This window comes from Aquarana catesbeiana, linkage group LG13 (assembly GCF_042186555.1).
Source record: "Aquarana catesbeiana isolate 2022-GZ linkage group LG13, ASM4218655v1, whole genome shotgun sequence".
Taxonomy (NCBI): domain Eukaryota; kingdom Metazoa; phylum Chordata; class Amphibia; order Anura; family Ranidae; genus Aquarana; species Aquarana catesbeiana.
The window spans coordinates 197,204,878-197,224,167 of record NC_133336.1 but is presented as its reverse complement, the minus strand read 5'-3'; the positions used below and the strand labels follow the sequence as shown (position 1 = coordinate 197,224,167).

General features: G+C 44.3%; 1 protein-coding gene across 2 annotated transcripts in view; it reads left to right on the top strand.

The window, feature by feature from the left end:
• UBQLN4 (ubiquilin 4) overlaps window positions 1-19,040 on the top strand; it is a 38,791-nt gene extending 19,751 nt beyond the window's left edge. The window contains exons 3-11 of one of the 2 annotated variants that reach the window (XM_073610262.1): window positions 1,454-1,641; window positions 2,380-2,642; window positions 4,353-4,511; window positions 6,482-6,704; window positions 10,160-10,299; window positions 12,837-12,920; window positions 14,805-14,920; window positions 15,565-15,736; window positions 18,304-19,040. In XM_073610262.1, coding sequence (XP_073466363.1) covers window positions 1,454-1,641; window positions 2,380-2,642; window positions 4,353-4,511; window positions 6,482-6,704; window positions 10,160-10,299; window positions 12,837-12,920; window positions 14,805-14,920; window positions 15,565-15,736; window positions 18,304-18,456 — 1,498 coding nt within the window. In that variant the 3' untranslated portion in view covers window positions 18,457-19,040. The remainder of the gene's footprint in view (window positions 1-1,453; window positions 1,642-2,379; window positions 2,643-4,352; window positions 4,512-6,481; window positions 6,705-10,159; window positions 10,300-12,836; window positions 12,921-14,804; window positions 14,921-15,564; window positions 15,737-18,303) is intronic. The other variant, XM_073610263.1, reaches the window with a different exon arrangement.
• The last annotated feature ends 250 nt before the right edge of the window (window positions 19,041-19,290 follow it).

The window sequence follows — 19,290 nt, the reverse complement described above, 5'->3', positions numbered from 1 at the left end:
AGTTCTTTGGGTGGCTGGTGTAGGCAAAGCAATGTATTGGTACATCGCTACCTACTTCCGGGTTTAGGGCGCACACACAAGCCCGCTGTGAAACATGATAAAAGTTAACTTTTATCATGTTTTGCCTTCCCTGGTTTTTCCCTCATCAACATGTTAAAGACATTTTAACCACTTGGCAACCGCTCCTTACCTGCAATGTACTGCGGGTGAGCGGCTGGTATATGCAAAAGTGTACATCGCTGCCTACTAATGGGTTTGGGTATGTGTGTGCGTGCATGCGCACACACAAACCTCACAGAGCTCTGTACAGAGGGAGCGATCTGTCAGTTTCTCATGAAAAACTTTGAGATCTATTGGTAAAAGCAGCATACTGTAAACACATTACACATAGGCACACATTTAACCCTTTGATTGCCCTAGATGTTAACCCCTTCCCATTAGTTGTGTCATTAGTACAGTGAAAGTGTATAGTATTAGCACTTATCACTGTATTGGTGTCACTGGTGATGTGTCAGATTTCCCGCCGCACTATCGCAGTCCCATTTATACATCGCTGATCACTGCCATTAGTAGTATATTAAAAAAAAAAATTCCAGTATATGTTATGCTCGGACTAGGAATGTACTCTTATTCTGTTTTCTCTTTTTTTGTATTGTATAAAGAATTGAAAAAAAAATGGTAGCTGGCAGGACTGGCTTTTATTTGTTACCGTGGTCACATGATTACCGATCCTCCCCGCTGCTTGGTTGTTAAGAACTTTTTATAGCAGGGGCCTCCAACTGGCGGCTCTCCAGCTGTTGTGAAGCTACAAGTCCCATGAGGCATTCCAAGGCTGACAGTTACAAGCATGACTCCCACAGGCAGAGGCATGATGGGGACATGTAGTTCCGCAAACAGCTGGAGGGCTGCCAGTTTGACACCCCTGCTTGAAAGGGATGCCAGCAGGAGGGCTTAAATAATTGTGTGTGTGTGTGTGTGTGTGTGTGTGTGTGTATATATGTGGGGTTCCTAGTACCAAGTGGCCCTGAGATACGGGGCCCCAAATTCGGTCAACTGTGTCCATCTGCAGCAATGACATTTCGGGACCCTTTGGGTTCAGAGACCCCAAATTTTGGACAGCTAGAGGCATCTAGGAACCCTTAACTACAAAGTTTGAAGTTCGGGGGACCTATGGCTGCAAATGGGCACAGTGAGGCTGCAAATGGGCACAGTGAGGCTGCAAATGGGCATTGTTGACCCTCTTTTCCACTTACAGTAGCTGCGCATTTCTCACCCTAGGCTTTTACTCGAGTCAATAAGTTTTCCCAGTTTTTTTGTGGTAAAATTAGGTGCCTTGGCTTATACTCGAGTATATACGGTATGTAGAACTGGATTTACTGGTGATTCTTGTTTTTCTTAGTTTGTGGAGTTGAGATTTATTTTATAAAGCTGATTAACGACTTTGATTTTGCAGGTCACAGGACCCATCAGCCACAGCCGCTGCTACTGCTGCTGCAGTTGCTGCTTCCACTGCTGCCGCTAGTCCTGCAAGCAATGACCCCCCTCCTACACAGACCACCTCTACACCTGAGGCAGAGACCCCCAGAGCGAGCACTGGAACCACGGCCACAGCCGACAGAACCACGTCTTCGGGTATCTTGTGTAAGTATGGCTGCTGTGCTGGTAAAGAGCTACTCTGGTATTAAAATTGGTGCAGAGAACAAATATAACCAGGAATCCATTAACCAGTTCAGGTCCGCCCTATACCTGTTTTACTGCTACAGGGTGGCACCTGTGCGCGTCGGATCATGTGTATACATATACGTCATTTGACATTTCCAGGGAGGGGGGCGCACGCCGCGGCTGGTACTGGTTACACACAGCAGGAGCCGATCAGCGGGTACTGCGGACTCTGTCCGCTGGCACTCCCTGATCCTGAGGAAAAGAGACAAAACGGGGATCTGCCTATGTAAACTATTTTGCTAGATTTTTTTTTTTTTTTTCTTCTTTTTTAATTCTGCATAGGTGGGAGGTGTACATTTTTTTTCAGGGTTTTGCCTTAGTGTAGCTGTGTATTAGGCCCCTTTCACATGGGACGGACTCTGCCAGCCATCCCACTGACAGGGAGAGTATACAAGTGAAGGTGCACACGGCCATCCCACTGACGCGGAGCGTATACAATTGAGGAAGGGCGCACACAGCCATCCCACTGACAAGGGAGGGTATATAAGTTAAAAAATACACACACAACTGTTCGGAAGAGGTAAGGTTACGCTAATATGACAAAACAAGTAGAGATTCAGGCACTTACAGAAAATCAAATCGACAATGGACATTTTAATTTTGTGAGAGTATCTTCTTTGCTGTATTGGTTTTTTATGATTGATTTGTATCTTTTAGCTGGTTTTGGCGGCCTGGCGGGACTGAGCAATCTAGGCATGGGTTCCTCCAACTTCATGGAGCTCCAGCAACAAATGCAGCGCCAGCTGATGTCCAACCCTGAGATGCTTGCCCAGATCATGGAGAACCCGCTGGTGCACAATATGATGTCTAACCCAGATCTCATGAGACAGATGATCATGGCCAACCCTCAGATGCAGCAACTGATGGAGAGGAATCCGGAAATCAGCCATATGTTAAACAACCCAGAGCTCATGAGACAGGTATGTGAGTTCTGATGGTGGACTGCCTCTGCCCTGCTAATCTGAGCTCCTCTGTATGGGAACTGTACTACATGGAAATGCCAGCTTTCTCTGTGCTGCCTACATAAGCTCCTCTGTATGGGAACTGCTTGGCTAGGTCTACCATGTCCACTCTGCCTACCTGAGATACTCCATATGGGTGCTGCTTGCTTATAGCTACCATCCCTACCCTTCCATATCCATATGGGTGCTGCTTGGTTATTACTACCATCTCTACCCTTCCATCTCCATATGGGTACTGCTTGCTTATTGCTACCATCTCTACCCTTCTGTAATGAAATGTCCCACACTCCTCTTGAGTGCTTTCGTCATATATAGCTTCCTCCCAGTCTGAATATAGATATCAGATATTCCAACCACTAACAACCAGAAAACAAGACAATACTCATTTGGTTGCTGAACATGGACTGTTTTTATTTTTTTGAGATGACACACAAATATATACAGCAGGCTGACAATACAAACTGTAACCAGAAACCTAATTAACATGAGCTAGTTTACTAATCATTTACCCAGACTTGGTGACTCAGAGATATGACCTTTCAGGGTAGACTTGCCGTCTTCTAGCTCACTGACAATATAATACACATGATCATAGATATCAACACAGAACTCCTTCACACAATAGCAGGGTTAATTAGCACAAACAACAATGGGTGAAAGACTCTTAGGGCTCTTTCACGCGGGGCGGATCAGTGATGATCCGCCCCGTGAACACCCGCTTGCTCAGCGGGGATTGCTCCGCCGATCCGCGCTGAGCAGGAAGATGACAGGTCCATCGCTGCACACTGTGCAGCGATGGACCTGTCAGAGCGCCGCTCTCCCCTATGGGGGATCGGATTATGATGGACTGTAGTCCTTCTCTGTCCTGCCCACCTGAGCCCTATGGGGTCTAAAGGCTCCTCCATATGTGAAGTGTACCACCTATGACCACTCTTCTACCTTTTTAATACTCCTTTGCTATATGCACTAAATTCTCTCCCTTATCTGGCTGTGTCTTGTAAGGACTGTTTCAACTGTAACCCATTTCTAAAATATGACCATCGAAAGATCTTAATTTTTTTTTTTTTTTTTTTTCTTCGGGCCACAGAGTGAAAGTTGATTAGAAAAGAGACTTGCATTTACTGATTGGTGGTTGGTCAGTTGATCACGGTCATATATGATTTGGGTACTGTGTGGCTAAGTGATTGGCACACTTGACTTGCGGGTGTGGGTCATTGGATCGAGTCCGCCAGGGACACTGTTTTTATATACAGTTCATACATTCTCTCCAGAATTAAAGTGAAATGGCCTCTGATCCAGTTGGCCTGTGTGTGCGACTGTATGAATGTTCTATGACGAGTGAATGTTCTTTATCCTCTTAGTAATGCTATACAAGTACAGACCATATAGATATTCAGCTCTCTTCGCCTTCAGTGTGGGATTCACTGGCTGCTGTGTTCACATTCATGTAATTGCAGTGTGTGCACACTCCCACAATGCACAGGGGCCCTCCCTTCTAATATATGGCGGCGTGCAGCCAATGGAGAACATAAAGTAATGTAAATGCTTTATTACACGTAATGCATGGTAATAAATACCAGCCCTTGTTGATGAGTTTTGTTATTTGCATAAGCAAGTTTACTGAACTCTGATATTTTGGCCTATATGACAGAAACTTTCTATTTTCAGACCATGGAGCTGGCTCGCAACCCGGCCATGATGCAGGAGATGATGAGGAACCAGGACCGAGCCCTAAGCAATCTGGAGAGCATTCCTGGGGGGTACAACGCCTTGCGCCGCATGTACACCGACATACAGGAGCCCATGTTCAGTGCAGCCAGAGAGCAGGTAACCGCTGACTGTCACACCTCCTGTCCACCAGCAGAGGGAGCTGATCCACTTCCTCTTGGTGTATACATTTCTCTATGCACTTAGAGTTCCACCCACAAAATTAACTTTACATTAATTAACTGGAAAAAACATCAGAAAACATTTTTTTTTTTTTTTACATTTTCAGGGCTATTGCTATGGGGTCTCTTGTAATCTGCCCCCTTCCTCTGCATGGCACCTGACGTCACTTCCCTTGGCGCCTGTGTTCACTAATGCTCCTGGGAGATGTGTGTCCTCATTTTCCAGGAGTCGCTGGGCAGCGCCGAGAGCTAGAATCCCGGTATTTGATAGGCTTATCATGGTTGCCATCACAACAGGTTGGGCACTTCCGACGACGACGCCCGTTGTGATGGCAACCTGAGAAGTTTCCTGCGCTGCTAAATGAGCTTACTGCGTATGCGCGAGAACGGGCGGTGCATGCTGGTTATTCAGCAGCACTGAAACTCCGAAGTTTATGCTTGTGGGCTTCGCCTGCCCACAAGCAAAATGGGAACGCCCAATCATAAGGAATATAAGATAAGTTTTTCATTTTAAACAGTAACTAAAGCAGTGCTATTTACAACACAACTCAATTCAAAAACATTATCATATGATAGTAACAGATATATTTAAAAAAAAAAAACAGAATTTGTGGTTGGAACTCAGCTTTAACTTTTTTTATTTGTACACTTGCTTTAATTTTTTTTATTTTATCATTTTAATTGCTGTCACAAGGAATGTAAACATCCTTGTGACAGGTACTCTTTATGGAGAGATCTGGGCTCCTCTGCCCTTTCAAAGCATTCAAAACAGCAAGATCAGTGTTTTCGAATGCTTTTGATTTTTTTTTTTTTCCCCCCAAATGACGCCGTTGACATCCTGGTAAACCGGAAGTGATGTCAGGACATCGCTCTTGGATTACCAAAGCTGAGAGCCGATCCGGCGGACGCGACAACTGGTTGCTTGGGTTTCCTAAGGGAAAGGGGGAAACCAGGAAAGCCACGGAAGGCGGCGGGGGGGGGGGTCAACACTCACTGCTTGTAAAAGCAATCTTGTGGCTAGTTAGCCACTAGGATTGCTTTTACAAGAAAGCTCCCCGATGGCTCTAAAAAAAAAAAAACTGTACCGGGATGATAGCTGCAGGCATCATCCCGGTATAACCACCGACCGTCCAGTGACGTTACGGGTATGTCGCTGGTCTGGAAGTGGGTATCGTATGGATAAGAGATGTGTAACCAGACACATTTCTCGATCATTTTTGCACATTATTGTAATTTGCTTTAGAGTAGAACTATAGGCAAAACTATTTCATTTTAGATGCGCATGCGCAGTAGGGAACCGGGAAGTGAAGCCGCAACGCTTCACTTCCTGATTCCCTCACCTAGGATGGCGGCGGCAGCTGCCGAGAACCGAGCGGGTTCACCTGCCGACATCGCTGGACCCTGGGACAGGTAAGTGGCCATGTATTAAAAGTCAGCAGCTGCAGTATTTGTAGCTGCTGGCTTTTAATATTTTTTTTTTTTTTTGGCGGTGTGGGTGGACCCCCGCTTTAATAATCTTGTTATGAGTAAATGGTTATAGAAAGGGGTTCAGACTTGTATCTTCTTTTCTTGATGACAGGACTGTTCTCCAAGGTCCCTCTGATACCTAAGACCTAAGTGTTTGCCCAGCGATCTCTGTTTTGACAGATCAGAGATCCGATTGGGTTATCCTCTCCTTCTGCCAGAATCATGTGATAAATAGGCCTAGGGGTTTGGTGGGGTGAGGTCTGTTTGACAGTAAGGATCAGAGCACAGATTAGCTCATCCTTTCCTACAGCAGAGATCATGTGACCAAAGTCACTGATTTCGTGAGTAAGCCGGAAGGTTCCTAGAATTGTTGTTTCTATTGAATTTTTGTTGTGTGCCGTATTTTTGCCTCACGTTCTTCTGTGTTCTTAATTCTTCCAGTTTGGTAATAATCCATTTTCCTCTGCTGGTGGCCCTGATGGCTCCGCCTCCCAGCCTCTTCGCACAGAGAATCGCGAGCCTCTCCCCAATCCTTGGAACCCTTCGTCATCCTCTCCTAGCCAGACATCCAGTGCTGATGGGAATAGCGGCTCCACCACCACCACCAGTCAGACCAATCCCATTTCCAACCCGTTTGGCATCAGCGGTGCCGGTCTGGGGACAGGTATGATTTGCTGCGTTTTTTTTTTTTTATTGTTTCTTAGTATTTTTTGCTAAATTTCACATTATCTTCAGTGCATCCAGAAAGTATTCACAGCGCTTTACTTTTCCACATTTTGTTATATTACAGCCTTATTCTAGAATTGTTTAAATTCATTATTTTCCTCAAAATTCTACCAACAATGCCCCATAATGACAACGTGAAAGAAGTTTGTTTAAATGTATTAAAAATAAAGGAAAAAAAACCCCATGTTCATAAGTATGCACAGCCTTTGCCATGACACTCAACATTGAGCTCAGGTGCATCCTGCTTTCACTGATCATCCTTGAGATGTTTCTACAACTTGATTGGAGTCCACCTGTGGTAAATTCAGTTGATTGGACATGATTTGGAATGACACACATCTGTCTCTGTAAGGTCCCACAGCTAACAGTGCATGTCAGAGCACAAACCAAGCCATGAAGTCCAAGGAATTGTCTGTAGACCTCAGACTGGATTTTATGGAGGGACAGAAAAAAATCTGCAGCATTGAAGGTCCCAATGAGCACAGTGGCCTCCATCATCACCAGGACTCTTCCTAGAGCGGGCCGCTCGGTCAAACTGAGCGATCGGGGGAGAAGGGCCTTAGTCAGGGAGGTGACCAAGAACCCGATGGTCACTCTGACGGAGCTCCAGCGTTTCTCTGTGGACAGAGGAGAACCTTCCAGAAGAACAACCATCTCTGCAGCACTCCACCAATCAGGCCTGTATGGTAGGGTGGTCAGACGGAAGCCACCCCTCAGTAAAAGGCACATGACAGCTCACCTGGAGTTTGCCAAAAGGCACCTAAAGGACTCTGACCATGAGGAACAAAATTCTCTGTTCTGAAACAAAGATTGAACTCTTTGGACTGAATGGCAAGCGTCATATCTAAAGGAAACCAGGCACCGCTCATCATCTGGCCAATACCACCCCTACAGTGAAGCATGGTGGTGGCAGCATCATGCTGTGGGGATGTTTATCAGCGGCAGGAACTTGGAGACTAGTCAGAATCGAGGGAAAAATGAATGCAGTGATGTACAGAGACATCCTTGATGAAAACCTGCTCCAGAGCGCTCTGGACCTCAGACTGGGGGGAAGATTCATCTTCCAACAGGACAACGACCCTAAGCACACAGCCAAGATAACAAAGGAGTGACTATGGGACAACTCTGAATGTCCTTGAGTGGCCCAACCAGAGCCCAGACTTGAACCCAATTGAACATCTCTGGAGAGATCTGAAAATGGCTGTGCACCGATGCACCCCATCCAACCTGATGGAGCTTGAGAGGTCCTGCAAAGAGGAATGGGAGAAACTGCCCAAAAAAATAGGTGTGCCAAGCTTGTAGCATCATACTCAAAAAGACTTGAGGCTGTAATTGGTGCCAAAGGTGTTTCACCAAAGTATTGAGCAAAGGCTGTGAATACTTATGTACCTTTTTTTTTTTTTTTTTTTTTTTTTAATACATTTGCAAAGATTTCAAACAGACTTCTCTCACATTGTCATTATTATGGGGGATTGTAGCATTTTAATCAATTTTGGAAAAAGACTGTAACATAACAAAATGTGGAACAAGTGAAGCTCTGTGAATACTTTCCAGATGCACCATACATACCATAGTTTGTAGACGCTATACATGTAGCAGATTACATTTTGGCCTAAATTAATGATCTTTTTATTTTTTATTGGTTAGGTTTCATATCAGAAAGTAAAAAAATAGGGTTTGTTTTCTTTGTTTTTTTTTTTTTTGTTTTGTTTTTACCTTTTTCTTTCAAATTTTCTGTCTTTTTCATTTTATTATAAAAACAAAAAAACCCCGTGGTGATCAAAGACCAGCAAAAGAAAGCTCGATTTCTATTGGTGGTAAAAAAAAAAAATTTGATGTAAATTTTATTTGGGGTACAGCATTGCATGACCGCTCAGTCACCAGTTAACCACTTCCCCCTAGTTGGGCGTCATATGACGTCCTGAGGTTTAAGTGGAGATATCTGGATGATTCCTGCAGCTACAGGTGTCATCCAGACATTTTTGTTCACCCGGCGATTCCCTGCACCGTAAGAACAATCGGCAGCTGTTCAGCTGCTTGTTCATTCCTAAAGGTGTTGCGGGGGGGCCTCTCTGACATTCGGAGGCCCGGGTGAGACGTTATAATGTCACGTCCGGGACGGCGGAAGTAAACATTGCCAGCTGGAAAGGCCGAGATTGCTCATTTGTTTTTGTTTTTTTATTTCAGGCTTTCTAGCCTGGAGGCGAGATGTGGGGTCTTGTAGACCCCAGATCTCTCTATAAAGAGGACCTGTCATGCACTATTCCTATTTACAAGGGATGTTCACATTCCTTGTAATGCGAAAAAGTATTAAAAAAATAATAATAATTTAAAGGGAAAGTGTAAAAATACATTTAAAAGTAAAATAAACAATAAAAATAAAAATTTTAAAGCACCCCGTCCCCACATGCTCACGTTTGGACCCCAGATCTCTCCATAAAGAGGACCTGTCATCCTTATTTCTATAACAAGGGATGTTTACTTTCCTTGTAATAGGAATAAAAGTGATTTAAAAAAAAAAATTAAAGGGAATGTGTAGAAATAAAAAAAAAAAATTAAAAAAATATTTTTTTTTAAAGTGCCCCTGTCCCCGCATGCTCGCCTGCAGAAGCGAATGCATATGTAAGTCGCACCCACATATGTACACGTCGTTCAAACCACACATGTGAGGTATCGCCGCGATTGCTAGAGTGAGAGCAATAATTCTATCACTAGACCAGCTCTGTAACTCTTAATGGGTAACCTGTAAAATTTAAATATCACCTATGGAGATTTTTAAGTACCAAAGTTTGGCGACATTCCACGAGTGTAAGCAATTTTAAAGTGTGACATGTTGGGTATCTATTTACTCAGCGTAACCTCATCTTTCACATTATACAAAAAAAGTGGGCTTACCTTACTGGTTTTTTTTTTTTTTTTTTTTACAAGTTTAAAATCTGTGGGTTTTTTTTTATTGGAAAATTACTTGAGATCTCTCTCTCTCTCTTTCTTTCTTTCTTTCTTTCTTTCTTTCTTTCTTTCTTTCTTTCTTTCTTTTCTTTCTTTTCTTTCTTTCTTTCTTTCTTTCTTTCTTTCTTTCTTTCTTTCTTTTTTTTTTTTATATATCTAGAGAGAGAGATACATATATTTATTTTTTATATATAATGTTTGTAAAATTGCTGCAACCGCCATTTTATTCTCTAGGGTCTCTGCTAAAAAAAAAATGTATAATGTTTGGGGGTTCTGAGTAATTTTCTAGCAAAAAAAAGATTATTTTTACATGTAGGAGAGGCGTGCCAGAATAGGCCCGGTGTGGTAGTGCCCAATAGCAAAAAATGACCTGCACTTGAAGGGGGTAAAATCTTCTGGAGCTGAAGTGGTTAATGGCCCATTTTTTGTTTCCTTTTCTCTCAGGCATGTTTAACAGTCCAGAAATGCAGGGTCTGCTGCAGCAGATATCCGAGAACCCGCAGCTAATGCAGAGTATGATCTCCGCCCCCTACATGCGCAGCATGATGCAAACCCTCGCTCAGAATCCTGACTTTGCTGCACAGGTTGGTCTGTCGTTCGTCTTTTGTGTGTATGATTGGATTAGATTGCATGTGATGCACTATTATATATTAAGGCCCCGTTCACACCTGAGTGATTTTTCTGCTTTGAAGATTTAAAATGCTCAACAAGCCAAATCCTATTCATTTCAATGGCCCCTGTTCACATCTGAGCGACAGGCGTTTTGCTTCAGGATGACAAAGGGCTGCTTTTTTTGTCCCCATAGACTTCAATAGAAACGCCTGAAAATGTGAGACTTGAGTGTTATTACCAGGGTTTTGTCACGCATCTTCTGCTCAAACAGCAGCTCTCCGCCCCTAATTTCCTCCCCCTAGGGCTTTCTATTGGCTAAACAAAAACACCTAAAGCTGTAAAACGCTTCTAAAAGCACTCAAAATCTCTCAAATAAAAATGGCAGGAAATCTTTATGCTCAGATGTGAATGCAGCCTTAAGGATCAGTAGAGAGGGGGGCGGGGCCGGGCTAATTTATTTTAGTTGCGTCTTGCATATAAATTTAACGTTCTCTGTCACTGAGTCTAGCGATTGTTTCGACATGAGATTTTCAGACGTAAGCAAAAAAAAAAGGGGGGTGAGGGGTTGGTAAAGGATTCCTGGAATACTAGTAACAGTTTATTCTGCTTTTGCAAATCATTTTACACCGGTCACTTTATTAGGAACCCCTGTTCAATTGCTTGATAACACAAATTGCTAATCAGCAAATCACATGGCAGTACCTCAATGCATTTAGGCATCTAGACGTGGTGAAGACGACTTGCTGAAGTTCAAACCAAGCATCAGAATGGGGAAGAAAGGGGATTTAAGTGACTTTGAACTTGGCATGGTTGGTGCCAGGGGGGGCTGGTCTGAGTATTTCAAAAACTGCTGATCTACTGGGATTGTCACACACAATCGTCTCTAGGGTTTACAGAGAATGGTCCGAAAAAGAGAAAATATCCAGTGAGCGGCAGTGGTGTGGAGGAAAATGCGTTGTTGTCAGAGGAGAACGGGCAGACTGGTTCAAGATGATAGAAAGGCAACAGTAACTCAAATAACCACTTGTTACACCCAAGGTATGCAGAATACCATCTTTGAACGCACAACACATTGAACCTCGAAGTAGATGGGCTACAGCAGCAGAAGATCACACAGGGTGCCATTCCTGTCAGCTAAGAACAGGAAACTTGAGGCTACAATGTGCCCAGGATCACCAAAATTGGACAATAGAAGATTGGAAAAACATTGGCTGGTCTGATGAGTCTCGATTTTCAGATGGTCAGGCCAGAATTTGGTGTAAACAACATGAAAGCATGGATCCATCCTGCCTTGTATCAACGGTTCAGGCTGCTGGTGGTGGTGTAACGGTGTTGGGGATATTTTCTTGGCACACTTTGGGCCCCTTAGTACCAATTGAGCATCGTTTAAACACCACGGCCTACCTGAGTATTATTGCTGACCATGTCCATCCCTTTATGACTACAGTGTACTCATCTTCTGATGGCTCCTTCGGATAATGCACCATGTCACAAAGCTCCAATCATCTCACCACTGGACAATGAGCTCACTGTACTCCAATGGCCTCCACACATCTCAATCCAAAAGAGCACTTTTGGGATGTGGTAGAATGGGGAGATTGGCATCATGGATGTGCAGCCGACAAATCTGCAGCAACTGCGTGATATTATCATCTCACTATGGACCAAAATCTCTGAGGAATGTTTCCAACACCTTGTTGAATCTATGCCATGAAGAATGAAGGCAAAAGGGGGTCCAACCCGGTACTAGCAAGGTGTTCCTAATAATAAAGTGGCCGATGAGTGAATGTGTGACACTTCTGTACTATATGACAAAGGGTATATGAGCCTTCCTCCAATTGAGTTCAGGTGTTTCCAGTGAAGGGTACGGTTAAGACTTTGTAGAGAGTTGGACACATCCAGCCTTCTGAGAACAGTTTTTTTGTGAAGGTCCTTTTCTGTTCCAGCATGACTGCACCCCTGTGTACAAAGCCAGATCCATAAAGACCAGGCTTGGCCAGTTTGGGGTGGAGGAACTCGAGTGTCCTGACCTCAACCCTACTGATCACCTTTGGGATGAATTCAAACACCGATTTTATGATCCAGATCTTAATATCCAACATCGGTCCCTGACATCACAAAAGTTCTTTTGGCTGAGTCGAGACACCCTCCAAAATCTAGCTTCCCAGAGGAGTGGAGGGTGTTTTATTGCCGCAATGGAGGAGGAGACAACTCCTTATTGAATGACCATGGTTTTGGAATGGGATATCCATCAAGGTCAGACATAGGTGTGATGATGGTCAGGTGTCCACCAACATTTCACCCTATAGTGTATAAAAAATTAGTATCTGGGAGTGTTTTTTTTTTTTTTGTTTTTTGTTTTTTTTTTTTTATGCTCTTTTACCTGTACTGTTGGCTTAGAATTATGTTTAGCACTTGACCGGTTGATTTGTAATGCCATTGTTCTATGAATTGCTGTTGGTTCTACATCAGTATTACCCAGCGTGATGTGATGTTTCTCCTCTTCCAGATGATCGGTAATAATCCTATCCTGGCGGGTAACCCCCAGCTCCAGGAACAGCTTAGACTTCAGCTACCCGTCTTTCTACAGCAGGTAGGCGGTTTGTGGTCTTCACCTTCCATGAGGTCTTTCCATCTGTGATTTTTATTCTTGTACAGTCTCTTTGGGACAGGGACTTGTATAGGGCATATTGTGTTACTTGGTGATATTAAGTAGGGATGCACCGACATTTCGGCCGCCAAAACGTATCGGCTGAAAATGGCCCTTTCGGCAATTTGCTGAAAAAGAAATGTTGCAGAAAAAGGGGCGGTGCCATCCCGCTGGGTGCCGCACATGTTTCGTCCCGCGCGCCCCCCAGAGTCTTCCCTCCTCCTCCTCCTCTCATTCCTGTCCTACACAGCCTCCCCAGTGCTTGGTAATGAATGTCACGCTCACACGCTGTGTGTCAGAGCTGGATCTGAATCGCTGTGCAGCCGATGTAATGATGTCCCGCCTCCTAGACTGTCTCTTGTGATAGACGGCACTCTGATCCAATGCTAGGAATCTTTGTGCCGGGTGTCATAGGAGGCAGGACATCAGCGGCACAGCGATTCAGATCCAGCTTTGACACACAGCGTGTGAGTGTGACATTCATTACCAGGCACTGGGGAGGCTGTGTAGGACAGAAGTGAGAGGAGGGAGGGGAGACTCTGAGGTGCGTACCGGGATGAAACTGGCTGCATGGCGATTCAGATCTGACACACAGCATGACATCGCATTACCAGGTACTGGGGAGGCTGTACATAATGGGCACTGGCAGGCTGCATAACATGGGCACTGGCAGGCTGCACATGATGGACACTGGCGGGCTGCATGCCATGGTCACTGGCGGGCTGCTACATATGGACACAGGCACTGGTGAGGCTGCATGATGGGTACAGACAGGCTGCTACAACTGACTGGTAGGCTGCATCTGACAGGCACTTGTGAAGCTGAAATTGATGGACACTGGTGAGGCTGCATTGATCTCCTGTACCACGTCTGCAGTCTCTGACCATCTCCTGTACCACGTCTGCAGTCTCTGACCATCTCCTGTACAATGTCCGCAGTCTCTGACCATCTCCTGTACAATGTCCGCAGTCTCTGACCATCTCCTGTACAATGTCCGCAGTCTCTGACCATCTCCTGTACAATGTCCGCAGTCTCTGACCATCTCCTGTACAATGTCCGCAGTCTCTGACCATCTCCTGTACAATGTCCGCAGTCTCTGACCATCTCCTGTACCATGTCCGCAGTCTCTGACAATCTCCTGTACCATGTCCCCAGTCTCTGACAATCTCCTGTATAAAAATATTTTTTAAAAACAGTCACTTTCGGTGCTGTTTCGGTATCGGTTTTCGGGATAAAGGAAGATTTATTTTCAGTATCGGTTTCGGCACCAAAAAACCCATTCGGTGCATCCCTAATATTAACCACTTCCCGCCCATATGACATCCTAGACTTGCAGTGGAGATCTCTGGATGATGTTTGCAGCTACAGGCATCATCTAGATATCTGTCTTTTCAGCCAGCGATTCTCTACAGTGTAAAAGCCTTCCTAGTGGCTGGATTACTTTTACAGGCAGCAGGAGGGGACATCCTCTGCCCATCTGCGCTTCTCCAGGCTCTGCCATGTGATCGGAGAGCCTGAGATCCAATCTGGTGACGGGTTACCGCAGAGCTGGCCAAGGACTGGATGGTCCGCAGCCATCTCTGATCCTGGGAGGCCAGAAACTATGTTCGGCTCTGGCAAATGAATGTAAACGTTGCCATTTTTGGAGCTCAGCCAATAAGTATAAAAAAGCAATAATTGTGATTGAACAACCAATGTTTTCAAAATCTTTGATCATTTAGCTTTGTTTTGTGAGTTTTGCACTCCCTTGTACAACATGGGATACGGAAATCTGTTCTATCCGACAGCATTTTCTATTCATGTCATTAATGTGATCTTTATCCACAGATGCAGAATCCTGAAGCTCTTTCTGTCATTTCCAATCCCCGAGCCATGCAGGCGCTTCTCCAAATCCAGCAAGGCCTACAGACTTTACAGACGGAGGCCCCCGGCCTGCTATCCAGGTGAGATCAAACATTTCATGGCAGAAACAGCCAAATGCTGCTCTGTACGGATGTTCAGTATATTCATTCCCTAGGAAGTCATGACATCACAGGGACGGGACGCTTCACCGCTCAAGAGCTAACAATTGCCTGTTTGTGGGTAGTGGGCTGCATTTCTTTGGAAATGTTTCATAGCGCAACATGGTGGCCTTTGAGTGGAACACCAAGGAACGTTTAAAAAAAAGTTATATATATATATATATATATATATATATATATAGTTTTTTATAAACTTTTTTTTTTTTCTGTATCCCTTCAGATTTCATGAATTTCTCTTTAGTTGATGATAGAGAGAGATATATATATATATATAATTATTATTAAAAAATTAACTATATATAATATTTTTCTATAAAAATGTAAGTAACGGCACATGCCCAGAGTGGTCAGTCACTAGTAGTATATTCCTGGTGTCAGTCGCTTGGGGGATGTGTGTTCCCAATGCATGCTTGGCATTGTGACTTCCTGTTGTTGATATTAAAGTGGGGTGATCATTGGTTTTATTTTATAGCTGTGCCCATGTTTTAGGCTTGCGTACGGAGGGAATCGGCCCTCTCTGAGCCTGCTGTGTTCCCCTTTATTCTTAATTGGTTTTTAATCTACAGTTCTGGTGCTTTCAGTATCCCCGGAGTGCCGCCGGCGTCCAGCGGAAGCACAGCCCCCGACAACACCACCCCCTCCACACCCGGCAGTGCCTCTCCAGCAGGGGGCAGCAGCAGTGCTCAGCAACAGATGATGCAGCAGATGATTCAGCTCCTCGCAGGAGGGAGCTCACCGGTAAGATGGCTGGAATCCTAAGAACTGTGTTCATGTGGGGTTTTTTGAAAAAAAAAAAGTTTGCCATCATCCCGGCTGGCTGATGTGAAAATCGGCTGATTTGGCTGCAAAGTCTTGAAATGTTCTCATCCTGTATTAAGTCAGCTGTTTATACAGTTATTCTGTGTGAGAAATTGCTGATTATGTGTATACAATGCAATCTTTTATTGGTTTAAAATGACGTCTAGTCCCCTTTTACGCTGGGTATAAACGTCTAGTCCCTTTACTCTGGGTATAAACGTCTAGTCCCTTTTTACGCTGGATATAAGCGTCTAGTCCCCTTTTTACACTGGGTATAAACGTCTAGTCCCCTTTTTTTTACGCTGCGTATAAACGTCTAGTCCCCTTTTTTTTACGCTGCGTATAAACGTCTAGTCCCCTTTTTTTTACGCTGCGTATAAACGTCTAGTCCCCTTTTTTTTACGCTGGGTATAAACGTCTAGTCCCCTTTTTTTTACGCTGGGTATAAACGTCTAGTCCCCTTTTTTTTTTTTACGCTGGGTATAAACGTCTAGTCCCCTTTTTTTTACGCTAGGTATAAACGTCTAGTCCCCTTTTTTTTACGCTGGGTATAAACGTCTAGTCCCCTTTTTTTTACGCTGGGTATAAACGTCTAGTCCCCTTTTTTTACGCTGGGTATAAACGTCTAGTTCCTTTTTACGCTGGTTATAAGCGTCTAGTCCCTTTTTACGCTGGGTATAAACGTCTAGTCCCTTTGCTCTGGGTATAAACGTCTAGTCCCTTTGCTCTGGGTATAAACGTCTAGTCCCTTTGCTCTGGGTATAAACGTCTAGTCCCTTTGCTCTGGGTATAAACGTCTAGTCCCTTTGCTCTGGGTATAAACGTCTAGTCCCTTTGCTCTGGGTATAAACGTCTAGTCCCTTTGCTCTGGGTATAAACGTCTAGTCCCTTTGCTCTGGGTATAAACGTCTAGTCCCTTTGCTCTGGGTATAAACGTCTAGTCCCTTTGCTCTGGGTATAAACGTCTAGTCCCTTTGCTCTGGGTATAAACGTCTAGTCCCTTTGCTCTGGGTATAAACGTCTAGTCCCTTTGCTCTGGGTATAAACGTCTAGTCCCTTTGCTCTGGGTATAAACGTCTAGTCCCTTTGCTCTGGGTATAAACGTCTAGTCCCTTTGCTCTGGGTATAAACGTCTAGTCCCTTTGCTCTGGGTATAAACGTCTAGTCCCTTTGCTCTGGGTATAAACGTCTAGTCCCTTTGCTCTGGGTATAAACGTCTAGTCCCTTTGCTCTGGGTATAAACGTCTAGTCCCTTTGCTCTGGGTATAAACGTCTAGTCCCTTTGCTCTGGGTATAAACGTCTAGTCCCTTTGCTCTGGGTATAAACGTCTAGTCCCTTTTTTTGCTCTGGGTATAAACGTCTAGTCCCTTTTTTTGCTCTGGGTATAAACGTCTAGTCCCTTTTTTTGCTCTGGGTATAAACGTCTAGTCCCTTTTTTTGCTCTGGGTATAAACGTCTAGTCCCTTTTTTTGCTCTGGGTATAAACGTCTAGTCCCTTTTTTTGCTCTGGGTATAAACGTCTAGTCCCTTTTTTTGCTCTGGGTATAAACGTCTAGACCCTTTTTTTGCTCTGGGTATAAACGTCTAGACCCTTTTTTTGCTCTGGGTATAAACGTCTAGACCCTTTTTACGCTGGGTATAAGCGTCTAGTCCCTTTACTCTGGGTATAAACGTCTAGTCCCTTTTTACGCTGGGTATAAGCGTCTAGTCCCTTTACTCTGGGTATAAACGTCTAGTCCCTTTACTCTGGGTATAAACGTCTAGTCCCTTTACTCTGGGTATAAACGTCTAGTCCCTTTACTCTGGGTATAAACGTCTAGTCCCTTTACTCTGGGTATAAACGTCTAGTCCCTTTACTCTGGGTATAAACGTCTAGTCCCTTTACTCTGGGTATAAACGTCTAGTCCCTTTACTCTGGGTATAAACGTCTAGTCCCTTTTTACGCTGGGTATAAGCGTCTAGTCCCTTTTTACGCTGGATATAAGCGTCTAGTCCCCTTTTTACGCTGGGTATAAACGTCTAGTCCCCTTTTTTTTACGCTGGGTATAAACGTCTAGTCCCCTTTTTTTTACGCTGGGTATAAACGTCTAGTCCCCTTTTTTTTACGCTGGGTATAAACGTCTAGTCCCCTTTTTTTTACACTGGGTATAAACGTCTAGTCCCCTTTTTTTTACGCTGGGTATAAACGTCTAGTCCCCTTTTTTTACGCTGGGTATAAACGTCTAGTCCCCTTTTACTCTGGGTATAAACGTCTAGTTCCTTTTTACGCTGGTTATAAGCATCTAGTCCCTTTTTACGCTGGGTATAAACGTCTAGTCCCTTTGCTCTGGGTATAAACGTCTAGACCCTTTTTTTGCTCTGGGTATAAACGTCTAGACCCTTTTTTTGCTCTGGGTATAAACGTCTAGACCCTTTTTTTGCTCTGGGTATAAACGTCTAGACCCTTTTTTTCTTTTTTTTCTCCCTCCTCAAATATCTGGTTTAATATGCTGTTCTCACCTTGCAGGGGCAGACACCGGAAGTTCGTTTCCAGTCCCAGTTAGACCAGTTAAACGCCATGGGCTTCATAAACCGCGAAGCCAATCTGCAGGCGCTTATAGCAACAGGCGGAGACATCAACGCAGCCATCGAGAGACTGTTGGGCTCCCAGCCCTCCTAATGACAAAGTCCACCCCCCCTATCCGGACAATGCAGGAAAACGCCAAATCCCAACAGTACCATCCCGGCCCTTGTACTGGCCTCAGCCGCCGAGCATCATGGGAAGTGGCCAAGCCCCGCTGCTGACAAGGATAACACCTCCGAATCGGACTTCCCTGCTTTTTTTTTCCTGAAGAAGGGCGCTCAGTGGCGCAGTCTGTACACTCATCATCTCTTCCTCGCCCTGCAGGGTGTGAGCCGTTTGGCAATTCCCCGCGGCCTCTCTCCTCCCCAATTTCAGCTCCGCATTAACCCCGTGGCAGCCGCCCTCGCTGTCAATACACAGGACAGTCTACACCCGCTACTAGTGCTAATTGCTCATAATTATTTAACTCACTAATCTACAGTTGACTGCTCGGCGGATATTGCGAAGCCTCAAAAATGTGTAGAATTTTTTTTTTTTCTGGCCCCTATCTTTTTTTTTTTTTTTTGTTTTTTTTTTGTTTTTTTTTTTGTTTTTCTTAAACCTCTTTTGCCCGAATTAAGTGAATTCTTATTTTCATTAGAATTTGATTTTAACAATAAACCAAATGTTTTATTTTTTCCTGAACTTACGCACAGACAACAGCTAAGCACGAATAATCTCGGGGCCTTGCAGATAATTGCTGTACCCCCCTCCCCCCATCTGGGTTCCATAAACCTCCCGGCATCTGGACTGGTAGAACGGTCAGAAACTTGGTCAGAGCATCTTCTGGTTTCATTAACTGGAATACTTTCCGTACTTTTTTTTTTTTTTGTTTTTGTTTTTGTTTTTTTCCTCCTTCCTTTTTTTTTTCTCTGTGCGTAAGATCGTGGT